Raw genomic sequence first — 24,242 nt, 5'->3', positions numbered from 1 at the left:
GGTACTACAGGAACGAAAATTAGCAGGTAAGAACCAATTTTCCTTTCATGCATGCATCAGCAAGCAGCAAAACATCTCTTTCCCTTAGCTAGCCAACCCATTCTCTACTTCATATTTCATAATTTTTTTCTTAGAGGATACCAGACATGGCAACTGCTCGAGGATATATAACCCTGCCAGCTTCCCATAAGTTGCAGCAAAAAACACGTTTTTTCCAGAACTATCCATATATCAGACTTGCATAATAAATTGTTAAATTTAATATGATGCTTGCTTAACATAAGAACATGCCATACTGGGTCAGACCAAGGGTCCATTAAGCCCAGCATCCTGTCTCCAACAGTGGCCAATCCAGGCCATAAGAACCTGGCAAGTTCCCAAAAACTAAGTCTAGCAAAAGCTTGAATAGTACCTACTTTTCATCCCCCTCCCTTTTTACCTAAGCTGGATTCAAACTCACAGCCCCTGGCACTCAGAGCACAAATGCCTTAATGCCCCAGCCACCATCACACACAAGGCAAGATTATGTAACCATTTTGTTTACATTCCCTGGTTCATGACATTTTATATTCCCTTAAAAGGATAAGAAGAAACATTACCCCTAGGCTAGGAGACAACTATTTCTTTTTGGAGATGTGATGACCAAAATACACTAAGGGCCAGATTTTAAATGCCCTGCACGCGTAAATCTGGCCGTATTTACGCGCGCAGGGCCCTTGCGCGCCGGCACGCCTATTTTGCTTAGGCCGCCGGTGCGCGCACAGCCCCGGGACGCTCGTAAGTCCCGGGGCTTCGTAAAAGGGGCGGGGAGGGGCGTGTCCAGGGGCGTGTCCGGGGGGGCAGTTCGGGGCGGGACCGGGGGCGTGGCGCCAGCCCGGGGGCATGGTTGAGGCCTCCGGACCAGCCCCCAGGTCGGGTGATGGCGCGCCAGCAGCCTGCTGGTGCACGCAGATTTACGTCTGCTTTCAGCAGGAGTAAATCTGCCAACAAAAGGTAGGGGGGGGGGGTTAGATAGGGCCGGGGGGTGGATTAGGTTGGGGAAGGGAGGGGAAGGTGCGGGGGGGTGGAAAGAAAGTTCCTTCCGAGGCCGCTCCGATTTCGGAGCGGCCTCGGAGGGAATAGGCAGCGCGTGCCGGGCTCGGTGCGCGCAGGTTGCACAAATGTGCACCCCCTTGAGCACGCTGACCCCGGATTTTATAAGATACGCGCGTAGTCACGCGTATCTTATAAAATCCAGCGTACCTTTGTTCGCGCCTGGTGCACGAACAAAAGTACGCGCTCGCACAAATTTATAAAATCTGCCTCACAGTACTCAAGGTACTATCTCACCATGGAGCATTATGACATTCTCTATTTTATTCACCATTCCTTTCCTAATAATTCCTAACATACTCCTTTTTTGATTGCTGCAGCACACTGAGCTGATGATTTCAATGTATTGTCCACGTTGATGCCTAGATCTTTTTCCTGGGTGGTAACTCCTAATATGAAACCTAACATCATGTAACTACAGCATGAATTACTTTTCCCTATGTGCATCACTTTGCATTTATCCATTAAATTTAATCTGCCATTTGGATGCTTATTCGTCTAGTCTTACAAGATCTTCCTGCAATTTATCAAAATCCACTTGTGATTCAACTCTGACGAATAATTTTGTGTCATCTTCAAATTTTATCATCTCCACTTGTCATTCCCCTTTCTAGATCATTATAAATGTATTGAAAAGCACCGGTCCAAATACAGATCCCTGAGGCACTCCATTGTTTACCTTTCTCCACTGAGAAAACTGGCCATTTAATCCTACTCAATGTTTCTAATTTTTTAACCAGTTTGTAATCCACAAAAAGACATTGCCTCCTATCCCATGATTTTTTACATTTTCCTAGGAGTCTCTCATGAGGGACTTTATCAAATGCCTTATGAAAATTCAAATACATTATATTCACCAGCTCACCATTATCCACGTTTATTAACCCCTTAAAAAAATGTAGCAGATAAGTAGGGCAAGACTTCCCTTGGGTAAATCCATGTTGACTGAGTCAAATTAAACCATGCCTATCTATATGTTCTGTGATTTTGTTCTTTAGAATGGTTTCCACGATTTTTCCCATCACTGACGTCAAGTTTCACTAGTTTATAGTTTCCCGGATCACCCCTGGAGCCCTTGTTAAATATCGAGGTTGCATTAGCCACCTTCCAATCTTTGGGTACAATGGACGATTTTAATGATAGGTTACAAATTGCTAGAAATAGATCTGAAATTTCATTTTTAGTTCAATGTGGATATCCTATAACCCAGACCTATTTTCAGCCATGCAGGACTAAAGTTTACCATAAGAAGCCTAAAGGTTATTAACCTCAAAATATTATAGCCATTATTCAATTTATTCTGCAAGGGGGTAAAAAGGTGGATGGAAGAATAGGACAGGAAAGCCAAGGTAAAAGTTTCAGAGTGGTAGAATAAGGGAAACTGTGGAGGAGGAGGTGGAGCAAAAGAACGGGCATTGATGATTGTCTAATATGCTAAGTGTTAGCATATTAGACAATGGCAGATTAAATTTAATGGATAAATGCAAAGTGATGCACATAGGGAAAAGTAATTCATGCTGTAGTTACATGATGTTAGGTTTCATATTAGGAGTTACCACCCAGGAAAAAGATCTAGGCATCAACGTGGACAATACATTGAAATCATCAGCTCAGTGTGCTGCAGCAATCAAAAAAGGAGTATGTTAGGAATTATTAGGAAAGGAATGGTGAATAAAATAGAGAATGTCATAATGCTCCATGGTGAGATAGTACCTTGAGTACTGTGAGGCAGATTTTATAAATTTGTGCGAGCGCGTACTTTTGTTCGTGCACCAGGCGCGAACAAAGGTACGCTGGATTTTATAAGATACGCGCGTATCTTATAAAATCCGGGGTCAGCGCGCTCAAGGGGGTGCACATTTGTGCAACCTGCGCGCACCGAGCCCGGCGCGCGCTGCCTATTCCCTCCGAGGCCGCTCCGAAATCGGAGCGGCCTCGGAAGGAACTTTCTTTCCACCCCCCCGCACCTTCCCCTCCCTTCCCCAACCTAACCCACCCCCCCGGCCCTATCTAACCCCCCCCCCTACCTTTTGTTGGCAGATTTACTCCTGCTGAAAGCAGACGTAAATCTGCGTGCACCAGCAGGCTGCTGGCGCGCCATCACCCGACCCGGGGGCTGGTCCGGAGGCCTCAACCATGCCCCCGGGCTGGCGCCACGCCCCCGGTCCCGCCCCGAACTGCCCCCCCCGGACACGCCCCTGGACACGCCCCTCCCCGCCCCTTTTACGAAGCCCCGGGACTTACGCGCGTCCCGGGGCTGTGCGCGCACCGGCGGCCTAAGCAAAATAGGCGTGCCGGCGCGCAAGGGCCCTGCGCGCGTAAATACGGCCAGATTTACGCGTGCAGGGCATTTAAAATCTGGCCCTTAGTGTATTTTGGTCATCACATCTCCAAAAAGAAATAGTTGCACTGGAATAGGTATAGAGAAGGGCAACCAAAATGATAAAGGGGACAGAACAGCTCCCCTATGAGGAAAGGCTAAAGAGGTTAGGTTAGCTTGGAAAAGAGGTGACTAAGGGGGGATAAGATAGAGGTCTGTAAAATCATGAGAAGACTAAAATGGGTAAATGTAATCTTCTTATGATTTATAAATAGATAAATGTGAATCTGCTATTTACTCTTTCAGATAATACAAGGACAAGAGGGCAAGTCATGAAGTTAGCAAGTAGCACATTTAAAACAAATTGGAGAAAATTATTTTTCATACAATGCACAATTAAGCTCAGGAATTCATTGCCAGATGATGTGGTTAAGGCAGTTAGCATAGCCTGGTTTACAAAAGCTTTGTATAAGTTCCTGGAGGAAAAGGCCATAAACTACTATTAATCAAGTTGACTTAGGGGTTGATTTTAAAAGGAGCGCATGCCCTCCATGTGCGTGCTGTTCCCGGCATGTGCACATGGACTTGTTATAAAATACGATATCCGTGTGTACATGTGCGGGCGGATGGCCTCCTCCGCACGCAGGGGGGGAAATTTTCAAAGCCCACGCACAGCGACGGGCTTACCAGTTCCCTCCCAGTCCACTCCAATTAAGGAGCGGACTGAGAGCGAAATTCCTTATACCTTTACCTAACCTTCCTACCCTTTCCTCTCTCCTCCCTGACCCCTAACCCCTTCCTAACTACTTACTTTTTTGGATTTAGATTACTTACTGCTCCTCCAGAGGAAAAGTAATCAGACGTGCTGGCCGGCTGCTGGCGCACGCTGCCCTGGCCCGCCCCTCCCCACCCAGACCATACCCTCGGCCCCACCGTTTTTCATGGCCCAGCACTTCTACGCATTACAGGGGTTATGCGCGTGGCCAGGCCCATTCTAAAATGCACGCAAAGCCTGGCCATGCGCGTAACCCCCACTTTTTACGTGTGTGGCTCTTTGAAAATCAACCCATTAGGGAATAGTCATTGCTTATTACTGGTATTAATAATATGGGATTTATTTAATGTTTGGGTACTTGCCACATACTTGCAACCTGGATTGGCCACTGTTGGAAACAGGATGCTGAGCTTGATGGACCCTTGGTCTGACCCAGTATGGCAACTATAAAAAAATAAAAAAATAAAAAATTAAGATTGCATGTAGTGGCTCTGGCGTATGGTCCATTTGCATGTTTTGGTTATCGTGAAAACTGGACTTATTTGCAGCTCTGCTTTAGGGTGTATGAAGCCTTGATCTCTTTATTCAACAATTTTACAGTACTTTTTTTCAGTGGTACTTGCTTTTTTGTGCTTTATTTTTGTTTCGTGTTGTTTTCCTGGTTATCTGTTGATAGGATACGTTTTTATTAGGGCGCCGAACTTGAAAGTAGGCTGGTGCCTTGAACTTGCACAAACCCAGACAATTTTCAAATACAGGTTACCAGCATGCATTGTGTTTGAAGATTGGCTTGATATATAGCTAAAAAGATGCATGTACACTTAAGTAGTGTTAAACAATGTTGTAAAGTATGCACATTGTTGGCATGCCTGCTATGTGTGTACATTTTAAGAGGATAATTTTCAAACAAATATGTCTGAATATTATTTGCCTGCAGACTTTCCTCTAATTTTCAAACCAAAAGTACACACAAACTTCTGAAATTGAACCTGTCAAGTACACAAACTTGCTCGCACAAAGTTCAACCTGTTAAAGGCAAGATATAATTTCTGTTAAAAAAGATTAATGTGTACACTTTTGAAGATTGAAAGTAGTGTGCTTGCAAATGTGAACTCCGCCCGCAACTCTCCCGTCCACATGCTCCTTTTTTTTCCCCCGAAAGTATGCACATAAATGTATGGCCACACGTTAACACCTAATGAGCAGGTGTACAAGTGTGCTCATACGTGATCATTTTCATTATGGACTTGTGTGTATAAAGTGTGCTTTGAAAATTCAGGCTGTAGTCTGCATGGATTCTGTATATACAAACTTTAGCCCTCTGCAGCCTGCTGAAAATGACCTTCCCTTATATCAAGATCCCAATGTGGGGAGATTGTGGAGAGAGCCACAGACTCGAGCTGTACATGAATCAGGTTCAGAAGAAAGACCTGATCTGTGACCCCACCCCCTTGTTACAAATGGTTGCTGCAGTTCTTTGTAGAAGGGGATGAAAATTGGTTAATATAAAAAATAAAAGTCTACCATTTGGTGAGAAGCCTTGTAAAGTAAATCAAAACACATTTAATATCAGAGATGGAAAAATATTTTGAAAAGTTAGGCACCAGCCAAAAGTTTTTTAGAAAGAAAAGAAATATGTAATTTATTTTTTTTTTGCTCCTTTTTTATTCTTTGGCTATTTTGCTCTTTGGCGGTAAATTTCAATAAACCACTTTGTGTGCAAAGTGCGTGGGCTATTTTAGCTTGTGTGCATGCATCAGTTTTCTTTGAAAATGGACAGGTACAAAGCACACACATTAAGTGTCATATTTGTGCAGGAGCAGGGTGGAGCAAAATAGCATCTGTATATCTATATCTATATCTGTGTGTGTGTGTGTGTGTGTGTGTGTACACAGAGAGAGAGACATGAAAATGGAATGTATGCATCGAAGGGACATTTGAGGAGTGCAATTTTCAATCGAGCCATTTTACCCAAGTAAATGGCTTTGAAAATTGCCCTCTTTAGTTTGTCTAGTATTCAGTTGGTTTGTTTTTTTTCTTTGTTTCTTTTAATTTTATTTTTCAGTTTCCTTTGCTTTCCCCTCCTCTCTCCAGGAACTCTCTCCCTTCATTTCTCCTACTTCAATGGATCCTTCTTTCCTTCTGACCCTTGTTTCCAAGCACTTCCTCTCCCTCTTCCCGATTAGCTTCTTCCCCTCAGCCATTGATTCTCCAGTGCTTTACCACCAAGAACTGCTGTTGCAGTGCTGCTCCAGTCAGGCCCTGCCAGTAGCAGCCATCACAGTGCTTCACCTTTTGGGTCCCACTAGCATCTCTTCCATCTGGTGCCAGGGCCTGAGTTTTAGACACCCTGGGATTACTGAACATATAGATGGGCATAGTTTAATGGGTCAAAGCCAACATGGATTTAGCCAAGGGAAGACTTGCCTCACCAATCTGCTACATTTTTTAGAGCGTAAATAAACATGTGGATAAAAACGAGCCAGTTAATATAGTATATCTGGATTTCCAGAAATCATTTGACAAAGTCCCTCATGAGAGACTTCTCAGAAAATTAAAAAGTCATGGGATAGGAGGCAATGTCTTATTGCGGACTGAGAATTGATTAAAAGATGGAAAGCAGAGTGGAGTAAATGTTAAAATTTCCCACTTGAGAAAGATGAATAGTGGAGTGCCCCGAGATCTGTTTTGGGACCAATACTTTTAAATATATTTATAAACAACCTGGAGATGGGAACAACAAGTGAGATGGTCAGATTTGATGATGACACCAAATTGTTCAAAGTTGTTAAATCACAAGAGGATTATGAGAAATTGCAAGAGGACATTGCAAAACTGGAAGACTGGGCATGCAAATGAAATTTAATGTGAACAAATAAAAAGTGATGCACTTAGGGAAGAGTAACCCAAATTATAGCTAAATAATGCAAGGTTCCACATTAGGAGTCATCACTGAAAATAGGTTGAAATCTCCTGCTCAGTGTGCAGCAGCAGCAGCAGCAGCCAAGAAAGCAAATAGAAAGCTAGGGCTTATTAGGAAAGGAATGGAGAATAAAACAGCGAATATCATAATGCCTCTGTATCGCTCCATGGTGTGACCTCATCTTGAGTATTGTGTGCAGTTCTGGTCACCACATCTCCAAAAAAGATAAAACAGAATTGGAAAAGGTACAGAGAAGAGCAACCAAAATGCTAAAGGGGATGGTATGATTCCCCTATAAGGGAACACTAAAGTGGTTAGGACTCTTCAGCTTGGAGAAGAGACGGCTGAGTTGCGGTATAATACAGATTTAGAAAATAAATGGGTTTGAATGAGTAAACATAATCTGTTCATTCTTTCAAAGAGTACAAAGACTAGGGGACACACAATGAATTTACTAGATGATAGATTTAAAATGAATAAGAGAAAATATTTCTATACTCAATGCTTAATTTAAGCTCTGAAAATCGTTGCCAGAGGATGTGGTGAAACGCATCTATATGCGTTTAAGAAAGGTTTGGACAAGAAAAGGTGGACTTGGAGAAATCCACTGCTTATTCCTGGGATAAACAGCTTGGAATCTATTTACCACTTGGGATCCTGCCAGGTTCTTGTGACCTGGATTGGCCACTGTTGGAAACAGGATCTGGGCTTGATGGACCTTTGGTCTGACACAATATGGCAAGTCTTATGTTCTTATTCTGTGGCCACCAATGATTGTAGAATGGCCCCCTTGGCTTTATGAATTCCTTTTATATTTAAATCCACTTTCTCAGTCCAAGATCTTCAGGATCTGAAACATACTCCAAATGTGGCTTTTAGGATTAGGTTAGCTAGTCTCAGTGTAGGCTAGTTAAATTATAAATAATTCTGATTGAATTGGAAGCCTATAACAGGAGCCAAACACTAACAAGCCATAAATATAAATTTTAAACAAAAAATGCCCTGATTACAAGGAGACTTGAAAAACATATTTGTGTATGTGCTGAGGTTGTACACACATTCTTTACACACCTTTGTACAATTATCAAGCTTTCCCTTTTTGGAGTAAGTACATTTTCATGTTAATTTTTTTCTTTTAAGATGATAATGTTAGTACTGAGATTGTATATTTAAAATGCCTATGTAGCCACACAAACTTAAGTTTATTAGTTTGGAGGCATCTCTCGGTCTATAGATATATATTTATTTATAGATATGTGTGTATCTATCTATCTATATGTATCTATATATATATATATATATATATATAAAACTATATATATAAATATATTTATTGATACAATAAGCGAGAGGTATGCATCCAAACTGTGTCTAACTAAATGTACAGTATCTGTATATATTAAGCTAGATATAGATATGGATGTAGATTAATGCAGCAGTCAATATTTACTGACTTATTTTCAATGGTAGACACCTCTTCATAATAATAATAATACTTTATTTTAAAATAAAACATCCAAGAAAGTCAAGAAATTCATGTTGGAACTTATGCCAGTGGAACTTATGCTAGGATCTGTGCTTGCCTTTTCTTTTCCCTCCATGCCAGTACAGGGAGGTCAGATGTATGTTTAAATTGAGAGGCCATATATGAGAGGAGCATGCAGCTTGCCTTAGAAATGGCCTGCTTCTGCTTCATGAATATTAAGATGACTGAGCAGTCTGCTGCTTGTTTCTGACCTGCTTTCTTTAAAATAATGTGCTTACTGTGGGGTAGATTTAAAAAATTTGCGCGATCGCGTACTTTTGTTCGCGCACCAGGCGCAAACAAAAGTACGCTGGATTTTATAAGATACGCGCGTATCTTATAAAATCCGGGGTCGGCGTGCGCAAGGGGGTGCACATTTGTGCAACCTGCGTGCGCCGAGCCCAGCGCGTGCTGCCTGTTCCCTCCGAGGCCGCTCCGATTTCGGAGCGGCCTCAGAGGGAACTTTCCTTCGTCCTCCCCCCACCTTCCCCCACCTTCCCCTACCTAACCCACCCCTCCAGCCCTATCTAAACCCCCCCTTACCTTTGTTGACAGATTTACGCCTGCTAAAAGCAGACGTAAATCTGCGCGCGTCAGCGGGCTGCTGGCGCGCCATCACCCAACCCGGGGGCTGGTCCGGAGGCCTCGACCATGCCCCCGGGCCGGCGCCACGCCTCTGGGCCCACCCCCGAAACGCCGCGTCACGCCCCCAAACGCCGCGTCATTTCGGGAACGCCCCCGACAAGCCCCCTCCCCGCCCCTTTTACGAAGCCCCGGGACTTACGCGCATCCCGGGGCTCTGCGCGCTCCGGCGGCCTATGCAAAATAGGCGCTCCGGCACACGAGGGCCCTGCGCGCGTAAATCCAGCCGGATTTACGCGCGCAGGGCATTTAAAATCCGCCCCTGTGATTTTAACCTGCTCTGCGAAAGCAGGAGGATATCTGGCATATTACAGGGTCTCACTCTTCACCTCCATGTCAGGTCAGTGGCAAAGACTGCATTTTTTAAAATTCAAATTAGTGTAACCATTAAAATTTCTCTTATCCCAACAATTGTTTTGAATAATAGCCCAGACTTCAGTGATTAGAATAATTGGACTACTGTAATAGTCTTTAGGGTGGTTTACCAGATAAACTGCTTTGGTCATTGCAACTAGTACAGCATGCTGCCGTTAGATTTATAAGTGGTAGGGGGTATCATGAACACACAGCCCAGTTTTAAGGGAATTGCATTGGCTCCCAATATGGAGCCGATCACATTTTAAATTGCTGACTGTAATACATATTCAGCGTATCCCTGCTCGATAAAAAAAAAAATAAATTCCAGTGGAATGAACCTGGACGTACATTACGATCTGAGGGGGCCGGTCAATTGACGGTGCCCCCAATCTTGGAGTATAAATCTGACTTTATACGGAAGTGGGCACAAACGTATGCAGCTCCAGTACTTTGGAATTCTCTTCCTAAGGTATTACAGTTAGAGAAAGATTTGACAAAATTCAGGAAAGGATTAAAAACATTCTTCTTTCAATAAGCCTAAATGAGAAGTAGTTTTTAATGTAATTTTTATGTATTTTATGTTTATTGTATGTGGCATGTGATTTATGTTTAACACGTATGTTTTAGTGTTATCCACACTGAATTATGTGTTAGAGGTATTACCCTACAAGATTTTTAAATAAATAAAGATGCCAGTGCTAGTACTGCGAGCACAATACATTCCTCAGTCCACTCTCCCCATCAGTGCATTTGAAATAAAACAAGTTTTGTATATTTAACACTTGAAAAGAATTTACAACTAGTTTCAGACATATTTATGGAGGAGGCGGAGTGTAGATGCATTTATAATTAGAGCATGCATATTGTTTTATCTTTTAGACAGTATAGAGGCCAATGTGGAGAGTGCGGAGGTAAATGTCCAGCAAGCAAACCAGCAGCTGGCAAGAGCTGAAGAATACCAGGTAATCTCCGTATGCAACAGGGTTCATCAATTTGCTTTCTTTCCCAAACTTTTCTTTAAGGTTATAACATTACAGAAATAGATGTTTCCACAAAGACCAGGGAGAGTGATAAATGCAAGCTCTTATCTTTTAGAATATTTTCAAAAGCAAAATAATATGTGTGTGTCATGCTAGAACACAATTAAATTCACTAATGATTCACTTAAAATGTTAAAGCTTAATGGGGCATGTCATCCTCTAACAGGTCTGGAAATGGCCCTCCTAATTTTTACTGTGTGATGTGGTTAGCAGAATAAATATTCTTACATACATAGAAAAAAAAATCACCATCATCGTACCTTGTGTAGTACCTGGAAATTTAGGAGGATTTTGTCATGTTACTGCTCCAGTATGAATCCACTTGAACATTTTGGGTACTTGCCAGGTTCTTATGGCCTGGATTGGCCACTGTTGGAAACAGGATGCTGGGCTTGATGGACCCTTGGTCTGACCCAGCATGGCAATTTCTTATGTTCATGGCATGTTCTTATTGTGTGTCTGTTCAAGTCCCGATCTTGGTTATTGGATTCTCAGAAGTCAGTGTTCAAAGGGGTTTGTCTGGTAAAGTTAGGGACTTAGCTGGACAAACCCTGAATTTAAGTTTTAGCCAGGTAAGTCATTACCCAGCTGAAACGTAGCCGATATATAAAAGAGGCAGGATGGGGAGCATGATTTAAATGTACCTGGCTAGTGTGAATATCATGCTAGTCCCTCTGGTCAGAAAATACCTAGTCCTAAAGTTAACCAGATAACTTTAAAACCCCCAACTAAAAGCAAAGCAAGCAGCTGAGCAGCAGCCAAAAACATTTCCCTTCCCTTCCCCTCCCTTCCCTCCCACCAAGAAATGAATAAACTGTAGTGGGTGAGGGGTGTCTCCCTTATCCCAATACATTAAAAACGGTGGCGGGTAGAGTGGGCGCACCCTCCTCCTGGCTTCCTAATCCAGCCTCTCTTCCCCTGTTTCCCCCTTCTTCCTGCCTTACAGAAAGCAGGAGGACAGGGTGAAGCTGGAGCAGACAAAGAAGAGAAGAGCCATTCCCAGCTCTTCCTCTGCCAAGAAGCTGCCAGTTGTGAACAAATGGGGGGGGGGGGGGGGTGTGTGGAGCGGGCGTTAATTGAGCTCCCCAATCCAGCCCCTCCCCTCCTGGCGTGGTCATAGTTTTCCATTTTTTGGGATCCGTTGGGAGGGGGGAGAGGAGGCTGCTTGGCCCACTACCATTTTTAGTGGTGAATTTTCCAAGACTTGCGTACGTAAAAATTAGCATATACGTGCAAAAGTAGCATCTACTCTGTACATGCTGTTTTATAAACCTAAACATATACACGTAAAACGGGGCATTCTGGGGTGGAGCCAGCATTTACACATGCAAGTTGCAATGGGGAGGGTTGCTCTCACTGGTGGGAAGAAATGTCAAAGCTCGGCTGACTGTAACGTGTTTTTGATGTTTGGCATGCTACAGTCATGTATGTTGGTTTTTTTTTTCCAATAAACAGTTTTAAATGTAAAAGACATGGCCATAGACTTGCCAACTTACTAGCATAATTTTACACCCAATAATTATCTTGCATAAGTGATATTAAACATGTTTATTGTATACTATTGGCTGGGCAAACTGTGGAGAGTGGAAGGTCTGGATGAACAATGGAAAGTTCAGGTTGAAGAACCAGGAGGGTTTGGTTGACCTGAAGAAGGACTGGGAAAACTGGTGGAGTAGTTAGTAAAACTTGTAATTTCACTTACACATGCATGTATTAAAATATACGGACTTATACGTGTATATGCTGATTTACGCGAGTAAGTCTCACTTTATATTTTTGCTTAAAATTATAAAACTGCACATGACCATATGCACAAGTATATGCCACTGCATGCAGTTGTTTGAAAGTTATCCATCTTAATTTATTGGAATTGAATGAGGGGGGCCCTGCTTGGCCTACTACCATTTTTAATTTATTGGGTTTTGGGAGTCAGGGCTGCTTGCCTTGCTTCCATTTTTAATTTACTGGGATCAGGAGAGGGGTGGGTGGCCCACTACAGTTTTTTAATTTATTGGGGTGGGGGGGGGGGGGCAGCTCGGCTGCTGCTGGGCAGTAGTAGGGGTTTTCAAAGCAATATTCAGTAAGCCGGTGAGCGAAAAATTCTCCGAGGGCAAGCAAGATAGTAGCACATGGATAGAGCCCCAGTCTGGAGCTTTGATCTCAAAGATTTTAGAACTTTCAAATATGCCCTACTGAGCATGTGCAGCCGTAGTCATCACCCTGCCCCCTAGGCAGAGTCCCTTAGTCTCTTTTTTTTCCGTGGCACCAAGAGGTCGCGGGAGCTGTGTGTGTAATAGTTTTTGTAATTGATTTTTTTTCTAGAGCTGCAGCTGTTTTTCTTTCCCTTACAGTAGTTTTTTTTTTCTTTTCCTTTTTTCCTCCTCTTTCCACTGTCTGTCACCCACATGGTGGGCCTTAGTTGCTAAGCAGCCTAGCAGAGTCTAATACTATCCCTTATTAAATAAATTATGCACCTGCAGTTTGATATCTGTGTCCTTTCCTTGCTCTCTCTGTTTTTTATACCTTTGTCAGTTGTTGGCAGGGCTGACAGAATGCATCCGTGGGTGATCTATGTAGGCCACTGAGCCTGGAGACTCACCGAGTTCTACCCAGGCAGGAGTTCTATGTTGATCAGCATTGATGGAGGTTCAGACAGTGAAGAGATTGAGGACCATACTGTTCCTGTGGGGGAAAGAGTTCATCTGCCCCACATTAAAAGGAACTAGTCTCCATGGACAAGAACCCTGAATGATGTAGCCTCCCTTCCTACTTGCCTGTGATGGCAGTTCAGTCTCCTTGAGAGAGAGGAGTGAGCCAGGAGCCTGAGCAAGCAGCTTGCTGCCACACCTTTGGTGCCATTCCCAGTTACGGTTGCCTATGCACATCTGTGACCAGCGCACCATTGATCTGACGCTTCAATGTCAGGACCGCTTTAGGGACCAGGACTGCAATTGAGAGCCATGGTCACCCTGGATGCCATCAAGGTGCCAGGGCACCCTCAATGCCATTGAGGTGCATGACCAAGCTAATACCTTCTGTGTCGTAGGCATTAGCTCGATGCACCAGATTCATCGAGTTCCTTGGGCCTCGATGTGGCAGAGTAGTGGCATTGACCTCTATTGTCAGGGGCCAGGACTGCTGTTAAGTGCCATGGTCCTACTGTTTTGAAAGAACTCCCAGATTATGGGGTCATGTTAGGTTTTATGGAAAACTTTAATAAATTTAGAGGCCTTAAATATCAGTTTGAGAGGGGATTCATTAAGACAAATACATGAAAACTTTCCTTTTAAGTGGGCCAAGGAGACAGTTTGCTATCTAGCTATTACTAAAAATAAGAATAAACTTTGTACTGCAGGTTACACATTTACAGTAACTAAAACTCAGAACAGAAATGTACAAACCTGGCTTGGCTAGGAAGAATAGTATGCAACAAAATACATTTTCTACTTTTTGCATACATGACTGGTAGAGATAGTATAAGAAAATTTCAAGTAAATAAAAAAATATGTATTTGGTTTTCTATGGAAGTGAATGCCTCCCAAGATAACTAGAAAGATGCTCTACTTATTCAGAGAGGCCTAGGAATTCCAAATATAGAAGGGTACTGTAATGCATGTTGGAAAGGTTTACATGTGTCTTTAAGAGTAGGATCCATTAGTTCTGAATGAAACCTCAAATGTATTGTTTGATATTATGGAATTAGTGTGCTGTTTTTCATAAAAAGAATAGTAGTCATATATTCAATCATTAACCATACCCACAGTAGTGTAAAGGAACCTTATTGATACTGAATTGTTAACATAATCTTGAATTTTATGCTGTTAACTGAATGATAAAATCTACATAATATTTTTAAGTCTTAAGTGGCCAATTACCATACTTTGAAAAATGTACCGTATATAGGGCCGGATTTTAAAAAGGTTACGCGTGCCAGGCCTAAAGCCACAGGACACATGTAAGTCCCAGGGTTTGCAAAAAAGCAGCCATTTGCCGCTGTGCTTGGGATTGCGCGTCGGCAGTCGGCCAGTGCGCGCAACTTACTTTAGCCCCAGGGCTGAAGTAAGTTTAGAAACATAAAAAAGGTAGGGGGGAAAGGGCGGGGGAGGGACGGGAAGGTGGGGTGGGGGGGTAGGGAATGAGAGAAGGCAGCGCGGCTCAGGGCAGGCTCGGCGCACGCAAGGGGCACAATTGTGCACCCCTTGCATGCGCCGACCCTGGATTTTATAACATGCGCGTGCCTGTGTGCGCATAGATGTGTGCGCGGCGGGTACTAGAGGGGGCAATTTTCAGAATATCCAGTACACGTACGCCCGCACATGTACGCCCGCATGCTCCTTTTAAAAATCTACCCCATAGATTGTATTTTATTCCTTACTTGTGAAATTGGATGGGTGCTTTTCAAAGTAGCTACAAAAGGCCTGATTCAAATCTCTAGACCTAGTGTTTATCCCCTGCATGAAAACTTACAGTCAGACTTCTGAATTTAGACTCTTCCAATGATGTAAATTACATGTATATAGGAGATGCAATTCAGCCCAAAATGCTTGAGTCACACTGTGCTCATTTGGCAGTTTCTACATTTAACTTGTGCCTGTTTGTTTCTCTTTTCAGCGCAAGTCCCGAAGGAAGATTTGCATCATTATTCTAATTCTTGCTATTGCAGCAGTAGTTCTTGGACTTATCATCTGGGGAGTTACAAAAAATTAAGGCTGTGTTAAATAAAAAAAAAAAAAAAAAGGACTCAGTAACATTATAGATTTAAGTTAAACCAGTCTATGTCACTGAGTGTGAAAATATTTTTTGTGCACCCCTGAAGCAGAAATCCGAAATATGGGACCATACTGGGTGTTGACATATGTGGAAGCAGGGAAACATTTTTCACAAAAGTCTGTATGCACTTTAAAAATGATCAGAAAAGAATAGTGATTGCCGGGCTATGATTAAAGAAAGGGACCAAAACCATAGATTAATGTTTTACAACATGATTGTCCCTTACAACGTTTAGAAAAATTTGGGGATTATAGAAGACTTTGTTATTAATATTATGGAATACGCAGTTGAATTTCAGGATATGTTTAAAAAAATCAATTTACAGTAAGCTTACTGAGTAAGTGATTGATAACATCACTGATTTTCTGATCATGGATAAGGATTTTTGGGTAAGATTTAAGGACTAGACCAAAATGCTGCCGCATTTTGTTGTTCATCTTTTAGATCATGCAAGCTTAGTCGGGAGTACGATAAAATTCTGAATTGAGATGAAATTTTATGGTTTTGTTTATTCCCTGATACTACCAGTCAAATTTTGATGAACAAAATACCAAATTTACAAATAAGATGCTTGCTTCAGACATAATCCCCTATAAAAAAATATAATCATAATGAATAAAAAAAACCAATTGCTTTTTTCTCAGACATTTATATCCAGTTCCCTAAGTAAAATGTATTAAAAATCTACAAAAACTTCACAAAAGTGACACTCATCTGAAGTCTAGTCAAAAGCTAGAATTATGAAACTTTTTGTTTCACTGACCTTAAATTTGGCACTGTTAGAAAACACCGCTGCACTGACAACCACCTGATAGTGTATCGGGCAGGGAAGAGCTGCTGTCATTTTTTTTCATCTAGTCTTTAAATCTGTCTCTTGCTTTTGCAAAAATTAGGGGGGGGGGGGGGGTTTATGTCCTATAATTTGAGTCTAGTGTGTGGCAAATTAACTAATATATTAAACTCATTGTTTCTCTGTATCTATCATAAACTTGGATCAATTCCTTATGTTTAGTAATATTTAGCTTTGCTAATACACACAGTGACATGATTTAAAAAACATTTTAACATGATAGTAAAGCATTTTCTTTGTAATTTTGCAAAACATGAAAAGATGTATTATCATTTCCGAATGCAGTTTGTTTAAGCATTTATGATTGGTCCTGTTGCTCACAGGTTTCACATATTTGCTAATTTAACCTCTGGGCCATTTTACTAAGCTTTTCTCCCCATAGTCACAAAACGGGAGGAAAGCTTTTCCAAATCAGGCCCTCCGGGGAGGTTACCATGTGTCCAATATATGCACAAGTATTTTTCTGTTACTTCAATTTGAAAGTCTTAATAGTCTACTATCAGGACTCAAAATGTTTTGGAAAATTGACACCCCCTCCCCCCCCCCCCCCCCCATTGCTTGATGCAACTAATTCTAGATTAAATTGTATATTGCCAAACTTAATCTAAAAAGACCAAATGAAGTTCTCCCCCATTCATTAGATAATGCCATCCCACTATTGCATAAAGGTGAGCTCAGGGCAACACTGTGCAGTGCCAAGTTGTAGGTCTGGGTTAGACTCTGGAACCCGTTTTTGTTCCCGGGGCTGGCTGTGAAGGTGTTTACATTCCTTAAGGGGGAGGGAGCAGAAAGCGTCACTCTACTACAATGCCTACTGGACTAGGACAGCAAATTGAGCTCGGATATAAAGCAAATCCTGTAGATGCACTGTGGTGCCCTTGGTTGCTTCAGCTAGGGTTCCTTCGGAGCCTTGGTTTGTAGTCACAGCCAGAAGAGGGACAAGACTGGGTCTTGAAAGAGTAAAGATCTAAATGTCCTCTCATTCAAAGGACTTGAAATGGGATTGGAACACAGGTCATTTGGTCCAGATAATAAGAAGGTGCACAAGAGACCCCTAGATGGAAAACCTCGAAGGTTTATTAAATTCCTACAGCTTATACATTGTTCGTAGCATATAGAAGTTGAGAACACGGGGAGGTAGTACCTGCTTTTTTAGGAGTGTGCAGGATACAAGGATTTGGAAGTGCTTATATTTTAGAACAGTAATACACTTTTTCTTTAATGATATCACATTCTCTAATTTTAAAGGATCAGTAAGCTTGAACTCCCTCAAAACTAATATAGAACAGTGGCCTGGAGACCCAGCTTCTAAATCATAAATTTACAGCTATTTCCTTTCTAGAAATATATTCAAAAAATCCAGGCTGTGGCAGTGACAAGGAGAGATTCAACTGATTTAACTTGCTAGCAACTTCCCATGGAAGTAGTAGAGGCAAAAAAAAACAGTCTACAAAATTTCGAGTATGGAATAGGCACAAATGCTCTGCAGTTGAAAGGAAGTGAAGGTAAAGCCAGAGTTCAGGTAGAGTTTATTGTATAAGGAAGGAAACATTTACAGAATATATGGGCCATATGGTCTTTAACTGATGTCGAATTCTGTTTCTGTGTTAAAGCTTTCGACAAACAACTGGTGTACTACTATCACTTAGGATTTTTTTCCTAGTCTGCCAGAAAACTATACTTAATTTTATGATTGATGCAAGAACTCCACCTGAACCAGACTTGCATCCCTGTAAGCAGAATAAACTGCACAGCTTACGGCAGAATCATTTGAATAGATCCGAACTAATGCAGAATAACTGGCAATGCTACCAAAACTGCAGTAGTTTCTTCTTGTATGACAATAAAGCTGTACATTTTTTTTGTACAGTTTGCTGTTTGTGCCATATTATATCCATAAGGCCAGGGGTTTGTCTTGCACGGAGTTATGGTGGTAGTGTTACCCCAGATCATCGTGCTTACCAACAGAAACACTCCACACATCTCATTTAAATGGCACTTTGAATATATATTTTTTCGCTTTGATTTCCCCACCAAATGCCTGGTCTTGTATATTGGTTATTATTGGAACATTAGTCAGATATCCTGCCAGCTAACCTTTCTGTCAGTTAATATCAACTAATTTTCAATATTATTTTACAGCGCTAATTGGACAGGTAGAAAATCTGCATTAAAAATAATGTACTTCAAAATAAAATTGTTGATTGAGGGCAGATTTACTGTATGGTATTAAACATTCATAGTGGCAAACAAATGTGAATTAGTAGATTTTCACATGTAATTACATAATAAATAAAGACTGTAAAAGGTGTTTTAAGAATTTTTACACTTATTCTTGAGTGTTTCATATATTAATTTGTATTTATACTCTCTATTGTATAAGAAAGTTGTCTTCTGTTAAGTTTTGAAGATGGATATAAGCATATATATATGCATAAATTGCAGAATTAAACAGTGGATTCTATTGTTGATGTCCAATGAACTATTGAAAAAATATGATATAGAAAGATTAGAATTTGTGAAGCCTGTGCCAAAGATAACCAGACCCATAGCATTAAAGATTAAATAATGAATGATTTATTAAAGTATAGAGGAGGATTCAAGATGGCTGGATCCAGAATATGGGGATTGGCTGTTCTACAATTTGTCCTGACAAATTCTTGCCTCTGCATTTTTGCTTTTTTGTTATTTTATCCCCTGTATGAGGAAGAGAAAAGGCAAGGGCAATCTCGCGGGGCCATCTCTGCCTATTTTGGGCTGCTAGATTCTTTTGTAGCCCTGGTACCTCGTTGGATTGGCGCAGCTGATGTGTCGCAGGCTACAGTCAGGGCTACCAGAGCCCAGGCAGAGATGGAAGGCAGACTAAGGTCGGGGCTGGCAGAGATGAGAAGCAGGAAAGGTTCAAGGCTGGCAGAGTTCAGACAGAGATGAGAAGACAAGCTTAGGTCAGGGCAGGCAGCAAACAAAACAACATCAAAGATCCAGGCTGGGTCAGCAGCAGGAACCAGGATGGGTGAGGGGTAGGAGAGGAGCAAGGTAAGTAAATGGCAAGGAGTGGAGGCAGAAGCAGGCAAGTAGATGAGCAAGAGACAGCAGAGCTATAGCTTAGGTCATTTTGCACATATGGCCAAGTGAAAAAATGTGCCCTCACCCTAAACACACCAGGAGTTGGGAGACTGTGTTAAATGAAAGGGGGCTTTAATTTCTATTTTTACTTTGCAGTTTCTTCCTGTTCCTTTGGGCTTCCAGTTCCATCAGAACCAATATAGGGGAGAGATTTTCAAAGGGCTACGTGCGTAACCCTTTAAAACCTACCCCTGCGCGCGCCGAGCCTATTTTGCATAGGCTCGGCGGCGCGCGCAAGCCCAGGGATGCGCGTATCTCCCGGGGCTTTGAAAAAGGGGCGGGGTGGCAGACGGGGGGGCGGTCCCGAGTCCTCCAGGACAGCGGAGGCGTAACTCCTACAATAAAGGTAGGGGGGGATTTAGATAGAGCAGGGGGGTGGGTTAGATAGGGGAAGGTGGGGGGGAGCGAAAGGAACGGGGAAAGCCATTGGGCCTCTCCTAGGGCTCGGCGCGCGCAAGGTGCACAAGTGTGTACCCCCTTGCGCGCGCCAACCCTGGATTTTATAACATGCACACAGCAGCGCTCGCATGTACGGGATTTTATAACATGCACACAGCAGCGCTCGCATGTACGGGTGTACGTTTGTGCGCGCTGGTTTGCGTGCACAAATGTACCCTGCATGCGTAAGAATAAAAATATGTCCCAGGGATCATGAAACCATGAGCCTTATTTCTTTATAAAAATATATAACTCGCTCTATCTATTACAGGTGGGGTACAAAATTACATACATTTTAAAACCCATAACCATCAAAAGGATGTAAATATTTATACATCCATACATCAAATATTATTCACATAGGGCCGGATTTTAAAAGGGTTACGCGCATAAGTTATGCGCGTAACCCTCTTAAAAGGCCCCTGCGCGTGCCGAGCCTATTTTGCATAGGCTCGGTGGCGCGCGCAAGCACCGGGACGCGCATAAGTCCCGGGGCTTTGCAAAGGGTGCGTGTCGGGTGGGCGGCGCGAATTTCGGGGCGGGGCAGGAGGCATGTCGGGGGTGTGACGCCGGCCCGGGGGCGTAGTCAAGGCCTCCGGACCAGCCCCCGGGTCGGGTGATGGCGCGCCAGCAGCCCGCTGGCGTGTGCAGATTTACGCCTGCCTCTGGCAGGCGTAAATCTGCCAACAAAGGTAGGGGGGGTTTAGATAGGGCCGGAGGGGTGGGTTAGGGAGGGGAAGGTGAGGGGAGGTGGAAGGAAAGTTCCCTCCGAGGCCGCTCCGATTTCGGAGCGGCCTCGGAGGGAACAGGCAGCGAGCGCCGGGCTCGTCGCGCGCAGGTTGCATAAATGTTCACCCCCTTGCGTGTGCTGACCCCGGATTTTATAAGATACGCTCGGCTATGCTCGTATTTTATAAAATCCAGCGTACCTTTGTTCGCGCGCGCGTAAATTTATAAAATCTACCCCTTATTAAATTAGGTTTCTAATGAAATAATGAGCATGGAAATATGTTTAGATGTATCTTATGAATAGATCAGAGGATTCAGAATGAGACATATCCAATGTACCTTATGTAAGAGGCTAGGAATCTGCCTGCTAAGATTCTCTTATGTTCTTATGTGGGGGCCAATTGGATCCCTGGACACATGCATACCCACAGACTTTGCTTCTGCTTTGTAGCAGGCACAAACTCAACACCATAAAGCATACAAAGGATCTTAAAAATGAAATCCCAAGCATGTTGCTTCCCAATTACACTTTCCCCCTTAAAACCTTGCACTCCCCACACCACCAGTCATACCCTTCCCATACACAATTAAGGGTAGATTTTAAAATGTGCACGCATGCGTTTTATGCGCACGCTACACGGCAGCATGCACGTGCCGATTTTATAATGTGCGCATAAGTTGTGATTTCTATGCGTGTGGCCGATGTAAAATCTGGCTGTTAAAAGTTATGCATTTACAGTAATGAAAAAGAACATTCAGTCTTCTGAGGTAAAAATATCACTTGCAATATGATGTATATTGAATTTATATGTATTGGTGTGCTGCCTACCCTGCAAAAATGATGATTGAAACCTATATGGGATCATACCTATAATGTGTTCTGGGTGTGGGCTTGGCCCTGAGAAAGCCATAAGTAAACTGAATTACAATTACAATATAGTAAACCTCTCATATTAAAACAGCAATAACTGCCAGCATTCAAACAGTATCAACCTTACCTATGAAACAGCAACACTGAAAATATTATACCAGGTCCTAGAACACCAATATGTCCTTCTATAAGGAAAACCAAATATTGTCAAGCTGCTAAACATCCCAATAGACAAACTACACTAGCAGAATACCTCACCTTCATCATAGGTGCAGAACATAGACTCAAATACAGAATAAAGAGACCATAAAGTATTAATAGAAATATGCAGACAAAACTAAATAGGAAACTGCAACAGGTCAGACTCTGCAACAATAGAAAAACAAACATCACCTTCCTCAGGAAACAAACAATAAAATCAAGAAATATAAAACAATCATAATTTTAAAACCATAATAATGACACTTTTCAAAACACCTGACAAACAGAACATCAAATAATTAAAAAGTCATAAAACTTTCCAAATGCCAATAAAATATTTCAAAACAGAAAACAGCAGACACTCAATAACACTCAAAAATGAAAGTTAATAAGGGTAAAAAAAAAATCCCCTGCTTTCCATGCTTGAGAATTTTTGATTTCCAGATGCCATGAGATTGCTATGGACTGGGAGGGGGAGAGTAGGGGTTGTACTCACTCCCATCCTCAGTCTCACTTACACACACATACACACACACACACAAACACACTATCTTCCATGCTTAATGTCATGTACACATGCACACACTTACTGTCTGCCATTTTCAATCTCACACATACGCACTTGCTCTCTGCCATGCTCAATTACATGTGTACACATGCTATCTCTCTCTGCCATGATCAATCCCCCACACACACTAAAGGCTGTCTATTTTTGCCATGCTCAATCACACACATACACACACACACACCTCTCTCTCTATCATGCTCAATCACACACATGCAGTGTCTCTACCATGCTCAGTCACACACACACACACACACACACAGACAGGCTGTTTGCCATGATCAATCACATACATGGTGTATCTCTCTCTGTCATGCTCAAATCATACACACAGAAACACACACACACAGGCTGTCTCTCTACCACAGGCTCAAGCATACAAACACACACATACTGTCTCTCCCCTCTTGAAGCACAGGGAGCAACAGCAACGGCCTCCCCCTTCAGCCTCATGGCTGACCAAATTTTTCTTCCTCTTAGCCTCGGGGTGTGCTGCTTCTACTGTTGCTCTTGAAGGAAGACCGATTTGATGCAACTTTTGCTCCTGACTGCAGGGGAAGGGGAGATTCTTCTTGCGACCCCCACAGATCATGCTGCTACTTTTGCTCTTGAATGTTGGGTGGAGGAAAGCTGATGCTTCTTCTGTGGTCCCACGGGCTGCGCTGTTCCAGTTGAAGTTGGTCAGGGTAGGCCAATGTGTTGTCTTCCAGCTAGCAAGCAATGCTTCCTGCTTCCATTGATTATTCTCGCAGCCCCATTGACCACGCTGCTTCTGACTGAAGAGGGAGGGGATCCTGCACAGACCACCTCCACTGAGCAGCAGGGTTGGTAGTTTTGTTCCGATTTGTATCCTCCTCCTACAAAAATGGCCCGGACGAGAGGGGGGGGGACACCAAGAGCAGGCATGGAAGCTCATCTTCTCTGCCCAGCGACTGAGCTCTTAAGGATCAAGGGTTATATCGGGAAGAAGAAAGGCACTTTTCAGCCACATCGTATGAGAGCATGGTGGCACAGCATTGGGATGGCTCCTATGGCCATGGACATGGCTATATGCTAGCTACAGCTCTGGGAGACAGGATCAGGAGCAATGACAACACCATGGTAGAGAAATCCTCAAAGAACCTGTTGCTGAGGTCCTGGCTAGGTGCACTGAGCTTCTTTATATCTCAGGGCAGTGATTAAGTCATCAGCCAGCACCACAGGAAGTCCCGGATGCAGAACCTGTAAAGGCTCAAGATTGCGGTCTACCCCCTAGTCAGGGCCGCTGCATGCAGCACGGTGCCAGGAGCTATGTCGGAGGAGCCTGCAGCCAGAGGGCGCCGCTGGGGAAGTAAGGGGTATTACACTACTATTCCATGGCATGGGAGCTGGAAACATCCTTCAGTCCCGGGGAGCGAGCCTTCCTTGCACCACCAACCATTGTGGCAAAAGTCTCCAGCACTTTGCTAGGCCCTTCAGATACCAGGCAGAGACAGACCTCTGATTCTGAAGATCTTGAGTGTGGTGAAAAGTGCTTTGGCACCTGATTTAAGTGCAGCTGGGACCGCAGGGAGATGTGCAGTCCTTGGTAGGAGCATAGCTGGAACACCTTGAAATGGATACCCAGAGAGAACAGATTTTCAGAAACTGAGATTGGAATCAGGGATGGCCTAATTAGAGCATGTATTATTACTCTGTAGGAGATATTAACTGCAAAACTAGGCCATGTATGTTTGTTACAGGTCATTTAAATTTGCTTAATAATTCCTTTTGAATGAAGAAGCATTCTACACTTGTAGACACTTTGCAGGACAAGTGCTACCCAGAAAGTGGTTAAATCTATCTTGGTCAAAGATAATTTAATCTTTTATAGGAAACTAGGAGATGCCCAACTCCTGATGGGCAGTTTGGACTTAACCTACCTTCTTGAGTCATCCAAGGACAAAGATATTTCCAAGCCTCTACTTACTGTTGCATGTGTTTTACAGCTTAATAGAAACTGGTTTCTAAAGAATTTTTAAATGAAATAAAGATGTATT

At 42.8% G+C, this 24,242-nt stretch overlaps 1 protein-coding gene across 3 annotated transcripts in view; it reads left to right on the top strand.

The window, feature by feature from the left end:
• Window positions 1-16,432, top strand: part of STX7 (syntaxin 7) — a 127,538-nt gene extending 111,106 nt beyond the window's left edge. For 2 of the 3 annotated variants that reach the window (XM_029594409.1, XM_029594408.1), the window contains exons 9-10: window positions 10,514-10,596; window positions 15,286-16,432. In XM_029594409.1, the coding sequence (XP_029450269.1) occupies window positions 10,514-10,596; window positions 15,286-15,381 (179 nt within the window). In that variant the 3' untranslated portion in view covers window positions 15,382-16,432. The remainder of the gene's footprint in view (window positions 1-10,513; window positions 10,597-15,285) is intronic. The other variant, XM_029594407.1, reaches the window with a different exon arrangement.
• Window positions 16,433-24,242: the final 7,810 nt, after the last annotated feature.

Source organism: Rhinatrema bivittatum, chromosome 3 (genome assembly GCF_901001135.1).
Source record: "Rhinatrema bivittatum chromosome 3, aRhiBiv1.1, whole genome shotgun sequence".
NCBI classification, from domain to species: domain Eukaryota; kingdom Metazoa; phylum Chordata; class Amphibia; order Gymnophiona; family Rhinatrematidae; genus Rhinatrema; species Rhinatrema bivittatum.
The sequence above is the reverse complement of the archived record's forward strand: the minus strand, read 5'-3'. Positions and strand labels throughout refer to the sequence as shown.